The sequence below is a fragment of the Polypterus senegalus genome, chromosome 7 (assembly GCF_016835505.1).
Source record: "Polypterus senegalus isolate Bchr_013 chromosome 7, ASM1683550v1, whole genome shotgun sequence".
NCBI lineage: Eukaryota > Metazoa > Chordata > Cladistia > Polypteriformes > Polypteridae > Polypterus > Polypterus senegalus.
The window spans coordinates 67,938,790-67,958,209 of NC_053160.1; the positions used below are offsets into that span (position 1 = coordinate 67,938,790).

The 19,420-nt window shown below is 39.2% G+C and overlaps 1 protein-coding gene across 4 annotated transcripts in view; it reads right to left on the bottom strand.

Moving 5' to 3' along the window:
* Positions 1-350: 350 nt before the first annotated feature.
* Positions 351-19,420, bottom strand: part of tmem150c (transmembrane protein 150C) — a 45,166-nt gene continuing 26,096 nt past the window's right edge. For 3 of the 4 annotated variants that reach the window (XM_039758799.1, XM_039758798.1, XM_039758800.1), the window contains 4 exons: positions 17,793-17,860; positions 11,438-11,565; positions 1,344-1,521; positions 351-1,147 (listed from right to left, as the gene is read on the bottom strand). In XM_039758799.1, coding sequence (XP_039614733.1) covers positions 951-1,147; positions 1,344-1,521; positions 11,438-11,565; positions 17,793-17,860 — 571 coding nt within the window. In that variant the 3' untranslated portion in view covers positions 351-950. Of the gene's footprint in view, positions 1,148-1,343; positions 1,522-6,523; positions 6,631-11,437; positions 11,566-17,792; positions 17,861-19,420 lie in introns of those variants that run through there. The other variant, XM_039758801.1, reaches the window with a different exon arrangement.

The following is a 19,420-nucleotide window of genomic DNA, read 5'->3' on the forward strand; positions in this document are numbered from 1 at the left end:
TGTAATCAGCACATTATTGTGGCACTGGGACAATTCACTGCAGCTTCTAAATGAACTTCTTTTCTTGTTCTATGCTGTGAACATCCATCAATTATCCAACTCGCTATATCCTAACTACAGGGTCACGGGGGTCTGCTGGAGCCATTCGCAGCCAACACAGGGCACCAGCCCACCGCAGGACACACACACACACACACACACACACACACACACACACACACACACACACACACACACACACCAAGCACACACTAGGGACAATTTAGGATCGCCAATGCACCCAACCTGCAAGTCTTTGGACTGTGGGAGGAAACCGGAGCACAAGGAGGAAACCCACGCAGACATGGGGAGAACATGCAAACTCCATGCAGGGAGGACCCGGGAAGCGAACCCGGGTCTCCTAACTGCGAGGCAGCAGCGCTAGCTGGGAACATGCTATTCAATAGTTTTGAAAGCACATAAAACATATGGGAATCGGATTTTCACAGGGCTCTGCATTTTTCTCTACACATTTCCTTTGCGGAGTTTGCTGCTGATGTGTGCAAGCCCAGTATTGCAAAGGTCTGGGTCATATGTGTTTTTGAGAATTTCAATATGGACAGGGATCTTTTTGTAAACTATGAGGAAATGCCAGTGTAGACAGAGATCATTTTTTAAAATGAAAACGTGGGAGTGTGGACGTAGCCTTACTCTACAGACATCTCAACAATCAACAGAAACCTTTGCCAGTGCATACATATTACTCGTTTCAAACATTGGTTACATTTCAGTATTAAGTTAGGTTACCTGAATTTTTCATACAAACCAAGGTTCATTTACAGCATCCGTAACAAATCAAGATTTTTCATTTCTTCTGTTAACATGTCACTCTTGTCGAATTTAACGTGTGAAAATAAGCAGTTTACTGCAGCCAATGGATAGCACATGCCAGCGCCTTTTTCATGAAGTTTTCACACCTGCTGCTCTGACATTTCAACAGGTAACGGTGAACACAGCATAGCCTCCTGTGTGTCTGTGCAAAGGAGTTCAAATCTGTGGTAGCGGAAATCCCATGCGAATGTCCCCAAAAAAGTGATTAAGAGCATAACCATACTCCACTGTATACGAGCAGCATGCATGATGGCATTTAAATTTAGGAAAATGTAATCTGCAGCAGACTGTGTCAAGGAGGCAATGGAAAACAAAGATGTCATTTCTTTTTTTAAATGCTAAAATACAGCAAGAGTACTATAATTTACTTCAAAGAAGAAAGACATTTCATGGAATTATGTCATGCTGTTATTTATATTTTGGAATAGACAGCATTTCTACTGACATAACTTTCTCTGCTATAAAAAGGATACATATAACCATCAGAAAAGTGATGGCAGCTGACAGGGTGAGCCGTGTGAATCCAAGGATTCTTCCTTCACTTCTGAGATTGATTTGGAAGGTAATTAGAGTTTGGATCCAACAAAGATAGGTACCAAATCCAAATGCCATTCCTGTTCCAAAATTGTGTACCTCTTCATCACCATCAAGCTGAAAAATGAACATTTCAAATCATTTATGTTTTAAGATTTTTTTCTCAGAATATCTCTGGTTATATAAAAGCACAGTCTCTGTTCGGCGGTTGTGGCGAGTGCCCTCTTCTACACGGTGGTGTGCTGGGGAGGCGGCATAAAGAAGGAGGACGCCTAACGCCTGGACAAACTGGTGAGGAAAGCAGGCTCAATTGTAGGCATGGAGCTGGACAGTTTGACATCTGTGGCAGAGCGACGGGTGCTCAGCAGGCTCCTGTCAATCATGGAGAATCCACTGCATCCACTGAACAGGATCATCTCCAGACAGAGGAGCAGCTTCAGCAACAGACTGCTGTCACTGTCCTGCTCCACTGACAGACTGAGGAGATCGTTCCTCCCCACACTATGCGACTCTTTAATTCCACCCGGGGAGGTAAACGTTAACATTATACAAAGTTATTGTCTGTTATACCTGCATTTTTATCACTCTTTAATTAATATTGTTTTTATCAGTATGCTGCTAGAGTATGTGAATTTCCCCTTGGGATTAATAAAGTATCTATCTATCTGGTGCACAGCTTTGTTTTTTAAGCCACAGACTTCTCACCATAAGTCAGGCTGTTGACATCTAAATTTCCACTGGGCCGTGGCTGGAGTTTGTGGAAAGAAACACAACATTGTGATCATGAAACAGCACTGTGGACGTTATCATGGTGGTGTGATGGTGGGCATGTTTGCCTTTCAACCACAAATTTCCATCAATTACGTTTAGCTTCTTTTAATCCAGCATTTCCCTCTCAAGCTGCATTGGGTAGGAGTGATTTACTGCAATTTAGGGTTCTTTGCACCACAAGGAAAAAACAAGAGTACTTTGTGCATACCAATAAAAAAGAGCATGTGAGTGAATGCAGAATACTTAAGAGTAAGAACATTTGTAAATTATCATCGGTAATTACTTTTCACCTTTCCACTTCCTAACCTAACCATTAAATGCAGCTACATTATTCTTTGACAAAGAGAGTAATTCATAAATCTTGGCCTGTACTGAAGGACTATGAGGGGCGATCTAAAGAAGTAAATACTTTTGTGAAAGATATGAAACAATATTACAACTTATTCTTTCAAAAACATGCAAGGAATACTGAAGCATTTAAAGAAACCATTTAACATTCACTGAGGAGCGCTCATTAGGGATTCCTTCATTTTTTCTTTTTATTAGTACTAAAACAAGTCTTAAGTATGAACATTCAAAATACAAGCTTATGCTATCACCAGGTCCATTCATCTTTGTGTCCGTCTGTGCATTGAATATTTCCAGAAGCATTTAAACTGTTTTCGAGCATAATTATTTTAAACGTAACAGCACAATGGATGTAGGTTTGCCTGTGTATATTTTACTTTTTAAAAGAAACTTCTACAAATCTCATGAAATTCAACATAATTCAGTCTACCTTCCACCCATCAAATACTGCTGTACAGTATAATCTTACAGTTTCCTTTTACTATTTTACAGCAGTGGTGAGCTGCTCTAGGATGCTGGCTATTTTATATGTTTGCTTGACAGTCCCAGATAAATAATACAACCATGTAACACATTTATTATCTCCGACTGGTTTCACCAAGCAAATAGAAAAAAAATCATTACATTTGCACATATTGATTTTTCTGTGCCTAGACAGCCGCATCTGTCAGAGGATGAATACTGAACAGAAACAAAATACGGATACAATTTCCACTACTGTACTGTCACTGCTCATCCATTGCTGAGCAGCTGTCAGTGGGTTTTTTGCTCCATTTTACATTTAGTGAAAAAAGTGCTAAAATAAAACAATCTTTGAGTAACTAAATGCTTTTACCCTGCTTAATTTTTAAATATGTTTTAAATATTATGAAAACATTGAATCTTCAGTTTGCAGTATGTAGAATTATCCATCTTAATAAAAAGAGAAGTGTCTTTGTATCCGTTCGGTTGGTATGTTTCCGTCATTATAACAGATGGCACATCAAAACCATCAACTCTGCTTTAACGAGTCTCATACTAAATGGCATACAACAGAGACATACGCATTGCATTTGTCATTCCAACAGATGGTGCATCACAAACATTTGCAGCAATGCATTTTATTATTGTTAATTCTGTGAAAGGGGCATCTGTTGGAGTAATGAAGCAATGCATTTTATTACTACATGCATCACAAGACACATTCCAAGAGACTACAAATGTTAACACTAAAGTCTACACTGATTACTTGGATTACAACCCGTATTAGACAAGTGCAGTTAGTTATATATAAAGGGTTTCTTAATTAGTACCTCCCATGTATCATTTCTCACAGCATCCAAGAAATAAAATAATTTATTAATTAATCAATACACAGTCATAGGGGGACTGGCTACCTCCAGGTATAGAGTAGGAAACACAAGACAGACCACTAGGTCATTGCGGGTCCACTCACATCCAAATAAAGACAATTTGGAGGTGCTGTTAATCTTAGCCGCAGAAAACCGCAATACTCAGTGGAAACTGTAGCTCCAAGATAAAACACAAAAATTATGGAGCAAACATGGAAATGAAAAGAAGACTTAGGATTAAATCATGTCCCAGGACTGTACAGTACAGGCTCTGAGGAATTACCAAAAGTATTTCATGCCCATATGTATACTTCCTCAGAGCCTGTACTGTACAGTCGTGTGTGTATGTATATATATATATATATATATATATATATATATATATATATATATATATATATATATATATATACATACATACATACACACACATATATACAGATATATATACACACACACACAATCCCAAATCAGAAAAAATTCCTATTTCATTGCAGACAGTATAAACACAAATTATTTCATGTTTTTTTCAGGTCATCTTCATTTCATTTGTTAACAGACATCCATTCTTGAATTTCAGGCCTGCAACACATTCCACAAAACTTAGGATGGGGCAAACTAATGCCAGTAATGAAGTCAAATAATCAAATAATGATGTGAATTCAACAGGTGATTGTAATCATGATTTGGTACAAAGCAGTATCCACAAACAGCCTTTGAGAAGCAAAGAAGGGCAAGGGACCACAGGTTTGACAACAAATGCATAAGAAAATCACTGAAATGTTTAAAAACAATTCCTCAAATAAAGATTGTAGAGGATTTGCATATTTCTCTGTCTACAGTGCATAATATCATTAAACGATTCAAGGAATCTGAAGGAATTTCACTGAGTAAAGGGCAAGAACAAAAGCCTAAAGTGAACACACCTGTGATCTCTAATCCTTCAGACAGCACTGTATCAAAAACTGTCACTCATCAATAGCCGCTATAACCGCATGGACAAGGGATTACTTTGGCAAACCTTTATCGAGCATTACAATACAGAGTCACAGTCACAAATGTCACTTAAAGCTTTACTGTGCAGAAAAGAAGCCTTATGTTAGCCATGTTCAGAAGTGGTGGAAGTTCTATGGGCTCGGAGGCATCTACTGTAGAATGGACCATCACACAGTGGAAATGTGTATTGTGGTCAGACAAATCAGTATTTCAAATCTTTTTTGGAAGAAATGGAATCCGTGTACTCCGGACCAAAGCCAAACATTACCATCCAGGCTGTTATCAGCAACAAGCCCAAAAGCCAGGGTCTGTCATGGTATGAAGGTTTTGTCAGTGCCCTTGGCAAAGGTAATTTATACTTCTATGATGGCAGCATTAATGCAGAAAAGTACATTGAGATTTTACAGCAACACATGCTGCCATCGAGACAACATCTTTTCCAGAGACGTCCAGTCATTTTTTAACAAGACAATTCAAAAGCACATTCTGCACATATTAAAAAGTCGTGGCTGTGGAAGAAGAGGGAAAGAGTACTGGACTAGCCTTAGCCTGCCTGCAGTACTGATCTGTCCCCAAAAGAGAATGTCTGGAGAATTTTGAAACAAAATATGCGACAACGAAGACCTTATACCGTTGTACACCTTAAGACGTGTTTGCAGGAAGAGTGAATAAAATTGCATCTGAAACGCTTCATCGCTTGGTATCCTCAGTGCCAAAAGGTGTTTTAAGTGTTTGTTGTGAGAAGGAATGGGACAGTATGAGGTGGTGAATGCTTTACCGTCCCAAATTTTAGGCCTGAAACAAAGGAATGTATATTAGCAACTGAAATAAACTTACTTACTATATGCAATGAAATAAAAGTCAAAGTAAATTTAACAATCACTGTGTTTTTTTTTTTAATTTGCATTTTCCATACTGCCCCAACTTTTTCTGATTTGGATTTGGGGTTGTGTATATACACTGTACATATATTGTGAAATGAACAGCCTCGACACACACAAAGATTTGTGGCAGCCACCCATATATTGTCCCTGGCTGCAGCTGGATTTAGAAAAAGCACTCGTGCATGGTATTGAGTCCTGAACTGAACTGCCGGGATATTGAAATAATGGCGGCTTTAAAGGCCAAAACCGGAAGTGATGTTGTCTGTGGTGCCAGAACTGGAAGTGATGTCATTTATGGTGACAGAAAACCGGAAGTGATATCATTCATGGTGCCGGAAAACAGAAGTGATGTCATTCAAGGTGCATCTGGTAGCTTTTCCCGTATTTGGCCTGTAGAGATAACAGAAGTAGGATTAGTGCACCCTGCCACCCCTGGCCTGGTGGGTAATTACCTCCACTTGGTCTAGTCAACTTCTTGCTACTCGCACATGTGTGACACGCCCCCTCCTCCACAACAGCCCAGACCGATCGGGTCGGGCGTATCTGTCCATCTAGTTGTGGCTCCAGGGAAGGGCATCAACATTGGCTCGCAGTACACCTCTATGATAAACGACCGAAAAATTGTAAGGCTGAAGGTCCAAAAACCACCTTGTGACTTGCGGATTCGAATCCGTGTTTAACACCATCCACTGTAAAGGTGCATGGTCCGTCACCAGGGTGAACTCATGTCCCAAGTGGTAGTACCTCAGCTGAGTAATCGCCAAAGCCTCCCGCTCCACTGCCGCATACCTGGTCTCCCAGTCCAACAGTTTCTGGCTCAGATACATAATGGGGTGTTCTATTCCATTGACGCTCTGGCTCAGCATGGCTCCAAGACCTGTGTCCAAAGCGTCCGTCTGGAGGATGAAAGGCAAAGAAAAATTAGGTGCTTTCAAAATAAGAGCTGATGTAAGGGCCTGCTGAAGGTCACTAAATGCAGCGTCTGTAGTATCACCCTATACCACGTGATTAGGTTTCCCCTTCCTTCTAAGATTTGTCAAGGGTGTTGCTCTCTCGGAAAACTGGGGATAGTAGCCTGCTAAGCCGAGAAAGGCCTGTACCTGCCTCTTGGCTATTGGGCAGGGCCAATTCACTATGGCATCTATTTTTATGGCATCTATTTTAAAGCATTGTGGTTTGACTATACCTTGGCCTACTAGGTAACCTAAATATTTGGCTTTGAGCAATCCAAAGTAGCATTTGTTCGGATTAATACGAAGACCGGCTTTTGCTAGTGCCCGTAATACAGCCTTAATCTGCTGTAGGTGTTCCTTCCAGGTGCTGGAATAGATGACAATGTCATCCAAGTAGGCAGCACTATATTAATTATGGGGGCGGAACACTTTGTCCACCAGATGTTGGAAGATAGCTGGAGCCCCATGTAATGCGAATGGAAGTACACAATACTGCCAATGTCCGCTAGGGGTGCTAAATGCTGTTTTTTCCTTTGCGGAATACGTTAAGGGAACCTGCCAGTACCCCTGTCATATCAAGAGTAGTCAAAAATTTGGCATGTCCTATCCACTCTCCTATAACTCTCCTCTATCACACATAGGTCCAGCATTCATTTGATCTCCAGCTCCAATTCTGCAATTTTTGCATTGGGAATCCGATATGGGAGTTTGCTGACTATAACCCCTAGTTTCGTCACGATGTCATGCGCAACCAACTAGATTCGTCCGGGCTTTTCATTCACTACCTCCAGGACAGACAGGATAACTGCTTCAAGCTTCTGTCACTGCAGGCGAGTCAAATTATCATTAAAGTTAATTTTCAATTTCGGAGCGAAGAGTGAGCAGGGGTGTCTGGAAGAGGGTTCAGGATTCCTTTCCTTCCACAGTTTCAGCAATTTGACATGATAAATGCACTCTCTGGGTCAACAATTAGGTCGTATAACTAAATAATCGCCCAGACCCTTCCTGTCCTTCATATGGACCTTGCCAATGCGCCAGTAATTTGGAGTGCGACTTAGGAACCAATACCATGACTCAATCCCTTGGGCAAAACTCCCGAAGGGACATACCACGGTTGTAACAACGAGCCTGGGCTGCTTGCACTTTCTTCCATGTGAAATTTTAAGATTGACCTAATTTTACCAAATCTATCGCATAATTGTGCGATATATTCAAGTATATTTACAGAGGGAAAGGTATATCCAATATACCCAGGGGTTGTCGTCCATAAAAATAATTCAAAGGGTGAGAACCCCGTGGAGGCTTGTGGGACTTCCCAATCTGCAAAAAGGACGAGGGGGAGGAGCTGATCCCAGTTCCATCCTCATTGACTACCTTGTGTAGCATCTGTTTGAGAGTTTGATTAAACCTCTTGACTAGACGATCGGTTTGAGGATGATATACCGAGGTTTTTAAATGTTTTATTTTCAGTAACTTAGCGGTCTCCCTGAACGTCTCAGGGGAAAAAGACGTCCTTTGATCCTTCAGGCATTCTTTTGGGATGCCGACTCATGCAAAGACCTCTACCAATTCCCGTGCGATAGCCTTGGACGTTGCTGAGCGCAAGGGAACAGCTTCAGGATACTGAGTGGCATAATCTTCCAGTACCATTATGTATTTATGACCTCTGGCTGAGGGCTCTAGGGATTCCACCAGGTCAACCTCGATTCGCTCGAAGTGTTCAAAGGAGCAAGGTTCCTCCTAGGAATCTGCCGCAATTTGCATTCCAGACAGGACATACAAAAGCAGCAGACCTCCTCATTAATCTCTGGCCAAAAAAATCTTGATCTGCTCTAATGTTTTTTCAGGGTCCAGATAGGCTCACAGGAGGTGGGTGTGAGCCAGTTTACAGACTTGTCACCGGTAAATCCGTGGGACTAACAGTAGGGACCTCACCTCCCCCTCATATTCCGCCATCTGATACAAATGGTCATTATTTAAAACAAAGTGGGGACCTTGTGGCATGGGATGTATTCCGTGTTGGCCATCTATTAAGACCACTGCATTTTTTTTGCAAATTTAAGAGAGTCATCATTTCATTGCTCCCTTTCAAATGAAGCTGGGATCTGCCTAAACTGAAATTACAGACGGGTGAGAGGATCAGTTTCAAACTCAATGGGAGTGGTTTCATTCTTAGCTGGAGCAGCACTTGAAGATGTTGTGTTGCGCTACGATGGCCCAGCCATTTCCAACGTCATCGTTAGAGGCTGAATCCTGAGTCTCTTCCAACTGTAAACATAGCGTGGAGGTGGCTCAGGATTCTGTTTTGGCGTCCATGACAAGACCTAGTGTTTTTGTGGGATTAGCGAGTGTTATATCATGGTTTTTGTCTGACCAGTCTCTACCTAAAATCACGGGGAAGGGAGGATCTTTGAGGACAGCCACCACCATTTTCCTCAAAACTCTGTCCTGGCAGATGTAGCAGGCGTTGGACTCATATGATCGGACATCCCCGTAAATACAGGTTAGACTGGTATTGACTTTGAGCCATTGCCACAACAATACTAGATGGAAAGCAACAATGGAAATGTTACTGCTGGAATCGAAATAAAGAGGCAACCTTGTGGCCATTAAATAGTGCTTCTCCCATATGCAAACAGGTCAGGGGATTAGCAAAAGCACACTGCCCCCCCTTCCGCATCTCTCCACAGACCCCCGTCACCTCGCAGAGCATGCTGCTGTGCACCAGGTTTTCCTGGAGTTAGCTCTGCAAATTGAAACTGGGACTCCAAGGCAGACACAAACTCGTTGGGGTTCACACGGGTTCCATTCCAGATACCCCAAGTAGGTTTCCGGTCTAAGATGATCAATGATCCCGATTAAGAAGATCATATTGTGAAATGTTTGTCCCCAGGCTTTCTGAGTGATCTCCATAGGGAGTTTGTTCACGAGCAAGGCACAGGCTACACGATCAACTATGTGTCGGGCACTCCTTTTATTTGGCCTTAGCCAACACCTGACCTTGTTCCACAGCTCATGTGCCTGCTATTGAGTGGATCTTTTTGGGTTGAATTCCCAGTCCAATATATTTTTTGCCTGGCAGCCCGGGGCACTCCCATCTTTATCAAAGGGTTTTTCCTTTGTGGGACTTGAGTGAGCAGTCCCCTTACTCGGGAGCCCATAATAAGTCCCTAATGTGTTCCCTTCTGAACCTGGCTCTCTTCTGTAGGTCCTTCATCTACATGCCCAGTTTCCCTTTATAGGTTTCTGGGTCAGAACCCACTCCAGTTTCCCGTGACACACGTCGACAAAGTCAAGGTCAAAACAAGATCACTGCAAAGTGGTCTAAAATAATTATAAATATAAAACACAAAACAGTAGATCATATTAATATTCATTCCCAGTAATGTAACAACCCTAAATCACCACTGGAACAGCCAATTGGTCTTAGAAGTTACATTATAAGTTTGATTGAGTTCACCTGTCAAGGGGTTTCAGATGATTGTACTGTAGTTTAAATGCTCCTGTATCTGGAAGGTCCAACTTTTGGTGAGTCACAATGGTGGCCTAACCTACCTATTGAAGACAAAATAACACTCCATGATAACTGAAAAGCACAACTCAATGGATGAAGTCAATGTTGTCCAGTTAAACAAATCATTACAGAAAGGAAAGAGTATAGCCGGAGTATGGCCATAAATCTACATTGAGTAGGCCATCCACAAAAACTGGATTGTCATGCACGAAGAAGAAGAATAGTGAGGGAGGCCACCAAGAGACATATGAGAACCTTGAAGGAGTTACAAGCTGCAGTTCCTCAGTTTGAAAAGACTGTGCAGACAACTGTTGGCTGGGTGGTTCACCAGTGGTAGCTTTACAGGAGAGGAGCAAAGAGAAAACCACTGTTAAAAACACACATGCCATCTTGAGTAGAGTTTGCCAGTAGGCAACAAGGAAGACTGTGAGTTCAGCTAGAAGGTTGTATGGTCTGATCTGACTAAATAGTGTTTTTGGTGTAAGCTAAACATTGCATATTATCAAAAATGTACCATCCCCACAGTGAAGCATTGTAGTGGAGATGCTTCTCTTCAGCTGGACCTGTAAGGGTCAAATAAAATGCAGCAAAATACAGAAAACAAACTTGTGCAGTTTGCAAGTAGAAACTTGGGAGAAGATTTTTTTTTATAGAAAGACAATAACCCTAAGCAGAAAGGCAAAGATACACAGCAGTGGTTTAAAAACAACAATGTTAATGTCTTGGAGTGGCTAAGTCAGTGTCCACATCTCAATCCCATTGGAAATTTGTGGCCAGACTTGAAGAAGGCTGTACACTAAAAGTCCTTGTGCAACATGACAGGGCTTGAGTAGTTTAAAAAAAAAAAATTGGGGGGGAAATGACAGTATCCAAATATACAAAGCTGACAGAGACCTGTCCACAGATGATCAAGACTGTCAAAGCTGCCAAAGCTGCCTCTGCTGAATACTAACATGAAGAAGAAAAATACTTATACAATGAATTGTTTGGTGTTCAATATTTATTTTTACTTTATTGCTGTGCAGAGATCTGTTTTCAGTTTGACATTAAAGGGCAATGTCTGTTGATCAGTGTCAAAAAAGACAAATTAAAACCACTATAATTTCTAAGTTGTATGAAAATGAAATATGTAAACTTCACAGAGCGAAAATGTTATAATTGGCACTGCATATATAATTATATTTCAAGTTGAGTGTGACATAGCAAACTTCATTGTAAGCATATACCAAGCATTACCTGAAAATTGCCTATTAATGACACTCCAATGCAGAACAGGCTGAAAGCAGTAAGGCTGGAAATGTTGATCCACGGTTTAATGATTTTAGGCTTCACTTGAACGTATCTAAAGACTCCTATAACAAAAGCTGCAAAACAAAATTAACTAATTAAAATGTTGAGCCTGTTTATGAAAGCCTTATTAAACCACAAAAATTTAAATGTGAGGCACAGTTGGATACATTTTACACTTATGCTTATTTTTAAGACATGAGAATAAATTAATAAAATACACACAAACATTGAACACTATACTAAAAAAAATATTGGTAATCAAACGATAAAAAGAAGAGAATAAGGCAGAAAAAAATATTAGCTGTAAAGTGGTGTCCAGCTTTAATAGTCTTTTGGGCCTGTCCGGTCATGTATGGTGGCCTCTCAATTCACCATCTTCTAATACTACATATATAAGTAGACTGGCTTCTCCACTCATCTTCAGTTTCTCTTTCTTTGGCTTCCTTCCTTCCTTCTTTGCTAAAAGGGAATCTCCTGTCTTACTTATGTTAAGATTCTAAATGAAATATTCTATTAATAGAGAGGTGCTTTAATCAGCTATAAATTTAGTATAATCATGTGAGTCAACGAAGAATAATATCCAGAACCCAACTACAAAACATTTTTGGGGCTGAGATAGCTCTTATGTTCACTGAAAAACTAAGACCAGACTTGGACAACAAACACAAAGCCTCCAAGGCAGTTTCCAGGATACCTACTGCCACTTTGTGGTGACAGGCCTCCACCTACAGTATATCAGGTGGTCTTCCTCTGATCCCAGCAGGCACAGAGCTTGTGTTGGTGTCCTGCTCATCCTTCTGGCCTCACTCCCTCTCCCTCAGACGATCAATCACAAGCTGAGTTGCCAGCCATCTAGTATTACCCAAGGATACTACAGAACTACTCCCAGCAAGCAATACTATCTCTCTTACTCTGCCTCCAGATGATTTACTTTCAGGGCAGCATTCAGAGCTGCATGGCATATTTAGTCAGTGGTCCTAACATGCCCTGGCTGTCAGTTAAGTACTCTTTCCAGTCATCATTTGTGGGCAACACTTTTTGTATATTGCCCATACCATCTTATCTGGTGGGCAGCTCTTGACAATGTATATGATATTAGGCACTATTAAGGGCTTTGATATTTTGTAACAGAAAAATATATTGGATACAGTGGAACCTCGGTTCACGAACGTCTCAGTACACGCAACTCGGTTTACAAGTTCGCCAAACTTTTGCCTCGGTTCACGACCACACACTCGGTATACGAACAAGCCAGTTTCCCTTTCGGTTTGTGCGCGCCGATGATTTCCGCACGTGTTGCATTGTTCTCAGTCAGATGTGCGTGCTTGCGCGTGTGTGCGTGCTTTCGCTGTGAACTCTTTGTGCTCTATTCCATTTCCCTTCCAGTTCGTACGCGCCAATTACTGTATTTAAGCACGTGTTGAGCCGCTGCCTGTTCATTGTTCTCAGTCAGACATGCGTGCTTTACCTGTGATCTCTTTGTGCTCTACAGTATTTTGTGTGCTTTTGCAGTTAACCATGGCTTCTAAGCAAGTGAAGAGTGGTGAGAAGAAAGTTTTGAAGAAAATTGAAATTGAAGTAAAGAAAGAAATTATTGAAAAGTTTGAGTGTGGCGTTCGTGTTACTGATCTTGCCGCCGAGTACAAGAAAGAAAAAAAGCAGAAAGAATCTATTAAAGCAGCTGATGTTGCAAAAGGAGTTACAGCGTTAACCAGGCAGAGGCCTCAAGTGCTGGAAGAGGTGGAAAAACTGTTGCTAGTGTGGCTGAACAAGAAGCAACTTGTAGGGGATAGCGTAAGTGAGGCGATGTTATGCGAGAAAGCCAGGAAGATTCATGGCGATTTGCTGCAAAACTATCTTTCTACGACTGCCGAAAGTGAGAAATTTAAAGCCGGTAGAGGATGGTTTGAAAAGTTTTGCAAAAGAAGCGGCATTCATAGTGTGGTAAGGCATGGAGAGGCAGCTAGTTCTGATGCTTAAGCTGCGAAAGAATTTGTGAAAAACTGATCACACTGATCCACCAGCTAAACAGCTAAAAACACCAGAAACCCAAGAAATCACAACAGAGAAAACACCTGAAGGAAAACATCCCTCCATCGCGGAGTCGGACTCTCCCTCAAAATTGTAACCTCCTCTCCACCCAGTTCATGCCAGAACTCGACTCATGAAAGGTTAGTTTTTTTGGTGGTTTATGGTTTTTGTATTTCGGATTTTTCAAAAGTTAATTTTTCAGTTCGTAATGTGAATTGTTGCAATGTTACTTTTCTCTTTTTTCAAATGTTCGTTTTTTTTCCCCTGTGCTTAAAACTCATTAAAAAAAAAGTGTTTACAGGGAGTGGTGTGTAGCATGATTTGTTGCAATGTTACTTTTCTTGGTTTTTAAATAAAGTTCGGATTTGTTCAAATGTTCCTTTTTTTCCCCTGTTCTTAAAACTAATTAAAAAAAGTGTTTACAGCGATCTGGTCATAAGGCTATAGTGCGATGTTAGTTTTCTCTGTTGTTCAAGGTTTTCTCTGTGTTATTCAATGTTTTTACATTTAGTTTATGATTAGATGTGCATTCTATCGTATAATTAACTATATTTGTGCTTAAAAATCTTAAAAAATATATATTTACAGTTCGTATGGTCTGGAACGGATTAATTGTATTTACATACAATCCTATGGGAGAAATTGCTTCGGTTCCACTGTACTTCCATTTGTAAAAGCTTTTAATTGTGAGTTAACAATTGTATATCTTTTTTGACCACCAGAATGCATAGGGATTATATGCAGAACTTTGAAGGTGAAATATTGATATAACTAAGAACATACATGTTGCGCAATTCCAAATATGTTTTCCCTCAAAGTACAGTATATGTGTAATAGAGGCAAGAATAATGAAATAACCAATTATTACAATATACTTTATTGTCTGATATGCATTATGCTTGCTGGGACATACTATATTGATTGTCTGCCTGGTCCAGGATAAAGTGGGCATTGCTAATCTGCACCTCGCCTGCCTGCATTCTACACAGTTCTGCAGCTCTGAATACAGTCAACATTTGGTCAGCTTACTCTGTGAGATTCATATGAAAACAAGAAGTATTAATCAATGCTGAGATGAGCTGAAATATGTCTTCAGGTAAAACCACCTAAAAGGACATTTACTTTAAACTTCAAGCCAAGTTGTTCCTCACTCCAATAGACAAAATAACAGACATATTATTAGGTGCTGACTCTGTACCCAGAAGGGAAAGTGATTCAGTAACCGCAGGCTACACCTTACCTTAACATTAGGTTAATATACCTCTTTTGTGACTTTGGAACTGGAAGCTGGCTCATTCTCTTCAGAGACGGAAAGCTTAATCATCATCTTTGGAACAGGTTAAGTCCAACAACTATCTTGGCACCCACACAATACACCTTCTTTAAGCTTGGACGCTACTCTGCACACAACTTTGAAGTTAGATGACCTGATATAGATCTACGATCTACTCCACCAAGCTTAAGCTTTGTGTCAGTAACTATTGCTAATCTAGAAGAAACTTTACTTCAGGATAATAAACTCAGTGAAAAAATATTGGGTAATGGCTTTCCCTTTGAAGTTGTAGGGAACCTGGGAAATAGCCTAGAACTCAGAGTGAGCACAGGAAGAAAATACAGTGCTATGAACACAACCACAGGGCAAAGTGGAAAAGGCAACAAGTACACTTCATTGCAAGCATAGTCCTCCAGGTGAAACCACAGTCATAACATGCAACTTCATACAATGTCAGATGTCACCCTTAAATGTTTGATTTTGTGAAGCTGTTGTCTGGGCCAGACAGCTAAAGACCTTAATTTGTGTTACGTAAACATCTAGCATTTATGAGCTTTTAACTAATTAGGAGACAAAAAAGCTTGAGTGACATTTTAGCCCCCTCTCATTAGCTGACTGTGAAGTTAAGCTTAAATTCCAAAAGGGAAACAAAAAAAGCTACAAAATCAATAAACACCAGAAAACCTCTAAATGAACTAAGAACAGCCTCATCTGTGTTAGTTTGTTATGTTGTTTATGTTGATATAAACTGTGAATACATATAAATATATACACACATATTTATATGTATATCAATAAGGTATTAATGTGGTGTCTTGTGGTACAAGCCATGACTCTGGCAGTTAAGTTCTGATGATTTGTAATCTACTTACTACTATAATGAATGGTTTTATGTACACAACAAAAGTCAAAGCAAGAAGTGAAAAAAGCATTTACTGCATGAGGATTTCAACTGCTTTGTCAGCAATAAAAAAATTAGAGTAAATAAATGTTTCTGAATTGAAAAAGTAGATACAAGGAGAGAATATATATTTATTCTATTCACCATATTGTTTAGGGAATGACATTAAAGTTATTGACACAAAAATGGAAACAATAATTAAATAGTCACTGCCTATGCTGAAATGGCACATTGTTGCAGTGTCCATACAGTTGTGCTTGAAAGTTTGTGAACCCTGTAGAATTTTCTATATTTCTGCATAAATACTGTATGACCTAAAACATCATCAGATTTTCACTCAAGTCCTAAAAGTAGATAAAGAGAAACCAGTTAAACAAATGAGACACAAATATTATACTTGGTCATTTATTTATTAAGGAAAATGATCAAATATTACAATTTTTAATAAATGTACTGATGTCAAGCCACTCAAGATGTACTAATTCATGTACTCATCATACTTTATAATACCACTTGTGTATTGCAAGGAACAAATTATATACCTTTGTGATTACTGAAAAAGTTGTGATAAAACAAAGACTTACTGCTAATAACTAAATGAAAAGAATTCAGTTTACTTTGCTTTTAGACTCCTCAAAAAGTTTCAAAGATTAACATATTACAAATGATATGTCTCTTGCTCCTTTTGTTTTACTACAAACACACAAAAAATTAAAGACATATGCAGAGGTGGGTAGTAACGAGTTACAATTACTCTGTTACATTTACTTGAGTGACTTTTTAAAAAAAAATTTACTTCTAAGAGTAGTTTTACTGCACCATACTTTTTACTTTTACTTGAGTACATTTGTGAAGAAGAAACCCTACTCTTACTCGGCTACATTGGGCAAAACTCGAATTATTACTTCTTTTCCATTAGATACACTATATTTTTGCCAGAGAGAAGCCGCCAGTGGATCAATGTCATGACTGTTTCACCAATCGGACGTAGCAACAATAATCACAAGACTCCGTTTCACCAATCAGACATAGCAACAATAATCACATGGCTCTGTTTCACAAATTAGACCTAACCATGCAGTCACATGACCACACACAAGCTTTTGTGGCATAGCAGCACAAACTCCTCACAGACAGCGGACAGAGAAAGAAAGAATACATGAAAAATGAGAGCCAACTCCTGATAAAGCTTAACTATCACTTCACTGAGTGAAGAACAAGCACGTTTTAACCAAACATGCACAGACACAGACAGTCAAGGTAAAGTGAGACTTCTTGTATGTGTACAAGCTGCTTTGTTCTAATGTTATTTTCTATCAGCTGTGCTATTTGGAGGGCAAGTGAATATGCAGTATTATACTGTCAGTGTACAGTATATCTTGTCACTGTAAGTAGTTTGCACTGTTAAAACATACATATTACCTACTGTTGGTATTGGCTTCAAAAGCTTTGTTGTGAAAAACTGAGATTGGGAACTTTGTGTTATTTGTGCATCTTTATTTTGTAAAAATGTTATTTATTTTTACTCATTTTTTATTTTATTATTTGGAAATAGAATTTGCACATGATTTTATATTTTTGTCTGTCTTATTACAACATTTCTGAAAAATAAATCATTTATTATGATCAAACAGTTATACTCAGTACTTGAGTAGTCTTTTCACCAAATACATTGTTAGTCTTATTTGAGTAATTTTTTGGATGATTACTTTTTACTTCTACTTGAGTAATATTATTTTGAAGTAACGCTACTCTTACTTGAGTACAGTTTTTGGCTACTCTACCCACCTCTGGACATATGTAACTATTGAGCATATACATTGAAGCCAAAAAGTGAACTGCTTTGCTTGCACGAGCACTAAGACCCCGTTCATTAATATCGGGCTGTGTCACAGTTTCCTGCAATAAAACTCCTAGTAGTTTGCGATAGGTGCAATCAGCTTTGTACACTTTTCTTTTTAAACAAGTAAGTTTTTAATAAACAACAAATCAGAGGAACTATTATTTAAAATCCAGTAGGATTTTAAGATTTTAAAGGATCCAAATATTTTTGCAAGGCACCACATTTAAGATACTTTAATTCCAAATGCACCTACCTGCAAATGCAGAAACATTCATAACTTGGCTGAAAACACAGCTTGCAGGTGGATTATTCCCAGCCAAACTGTGAGTAAAAATTCATAGTCTTTAAAAGAGCATTCATACTCTTTATAGAAACAAGCATGCATATCAAGCAAGGCAATATTCCAGAACTAAACTCTTATTCTTAGTAAAAATAACTATTTTCAAAAAGCATATAAAATTATTGACAAGTGTTTAAATGTTTACTCAATACATTAAAAAATAAAATATTAATATACTAATACAAAATACAACAACATACTAACACCCACAGCCACATGAATAACATGCATAAGTCTTGACGAATGCTTCAAATGTCAAAACTGGTAATGGCTCATTTATTTTATGATTACTGTTGTTGTTTAAGGAAAAACAAATGTTTGTTTATCCCACGTTTGCTACAATATCAGACAAACAAACATATATAAACAAACCATTATAGAATACTGCAGAGTCAAACTCTAAATGTGGCAAGCAACCATTTGATTTGGTTATGAATGATACAATAATGGTAAACTAACTTAAAGGCCTGCATCAGTTTATTAAGGTTGACTGGTTGCCTCCATTTTTTCTTTTCCCACTTTGTGTATGCTTGGGCATCTTTGGAAAGAAGATCCAGTGTTTTCTTGTTGGTCACCATCTATTCCATATTTTTTTTTGCCTTCTCTCCATACATCTCTATTGTGGTGATCTCTCTTCACTTAGTCGTTCTTGGCTTTTCTCTACACATGCTCAAACCAGCTTTGCCAGTTTCTGTATCAAGATTTAAAGCCCACCCTTCAAATCCTTACTCTCAAGTCTGCACTCATCTTCCACTCTGTAAACAAAGCTACACAAATCCAACAAATCATGATTATCTCAGTGTATTGTAACAGTAAATTATTCCTCAAAGAAGATTAACTTTGAAACTAGAAGCTACTGGCATCAGAGTTAACTTACAAAACTGGGTCGGGTAACTGGTAGGAGACAAAGAGGCCGGAAAAGGGGAGAATGCACCACATGGGTGAATGCTCAAATTGGAGAGATAGCTCATACTGAGGAGGCATCAAAAATAATTTAAAAAGCTTTGGACTTCATTCAGAACTGGACAAATACTGAAAAGTAGTTTAAGGTAGAAAAGCGTAATGTCCTACGTGTGGATAAAGGAACATCAATTATAAATAAAAGACGGGAGACACTGTCCTACAGGAGGCAACCCCCAAAAAGTAATCAGGGGTTTACACAACATTCTCATCGTCTAAGTAATGTGTAGAAGAAATTAAAAAGGCAAATATAATAGGCTGTATTGTAAAATCTGTTGAATTTAAGTTGAGGGTTAGGGTTAGACTATATAATGCACTACTGAGACCTCATCAGTAGTGTGAGCAGTTCTGGTCAGCACACTATAAAAACACAGCAGAACTTGAAGTTCTACAGAGAAAAGCAACAAAGTGTACTACTCTGACAGGCTAAGAGAATTAAGCCTGTTTAGCCTTGAGCAGAACAAACTGTGTAGGTACTGAATCCAGGTCTTTAAAACTCTGTGAATCTCATACTCAAAGATGCCAGTGGAAATTATGGGTAAATACATTTAGGACTGAAGCCAGGAAGCACTTCTTAACTC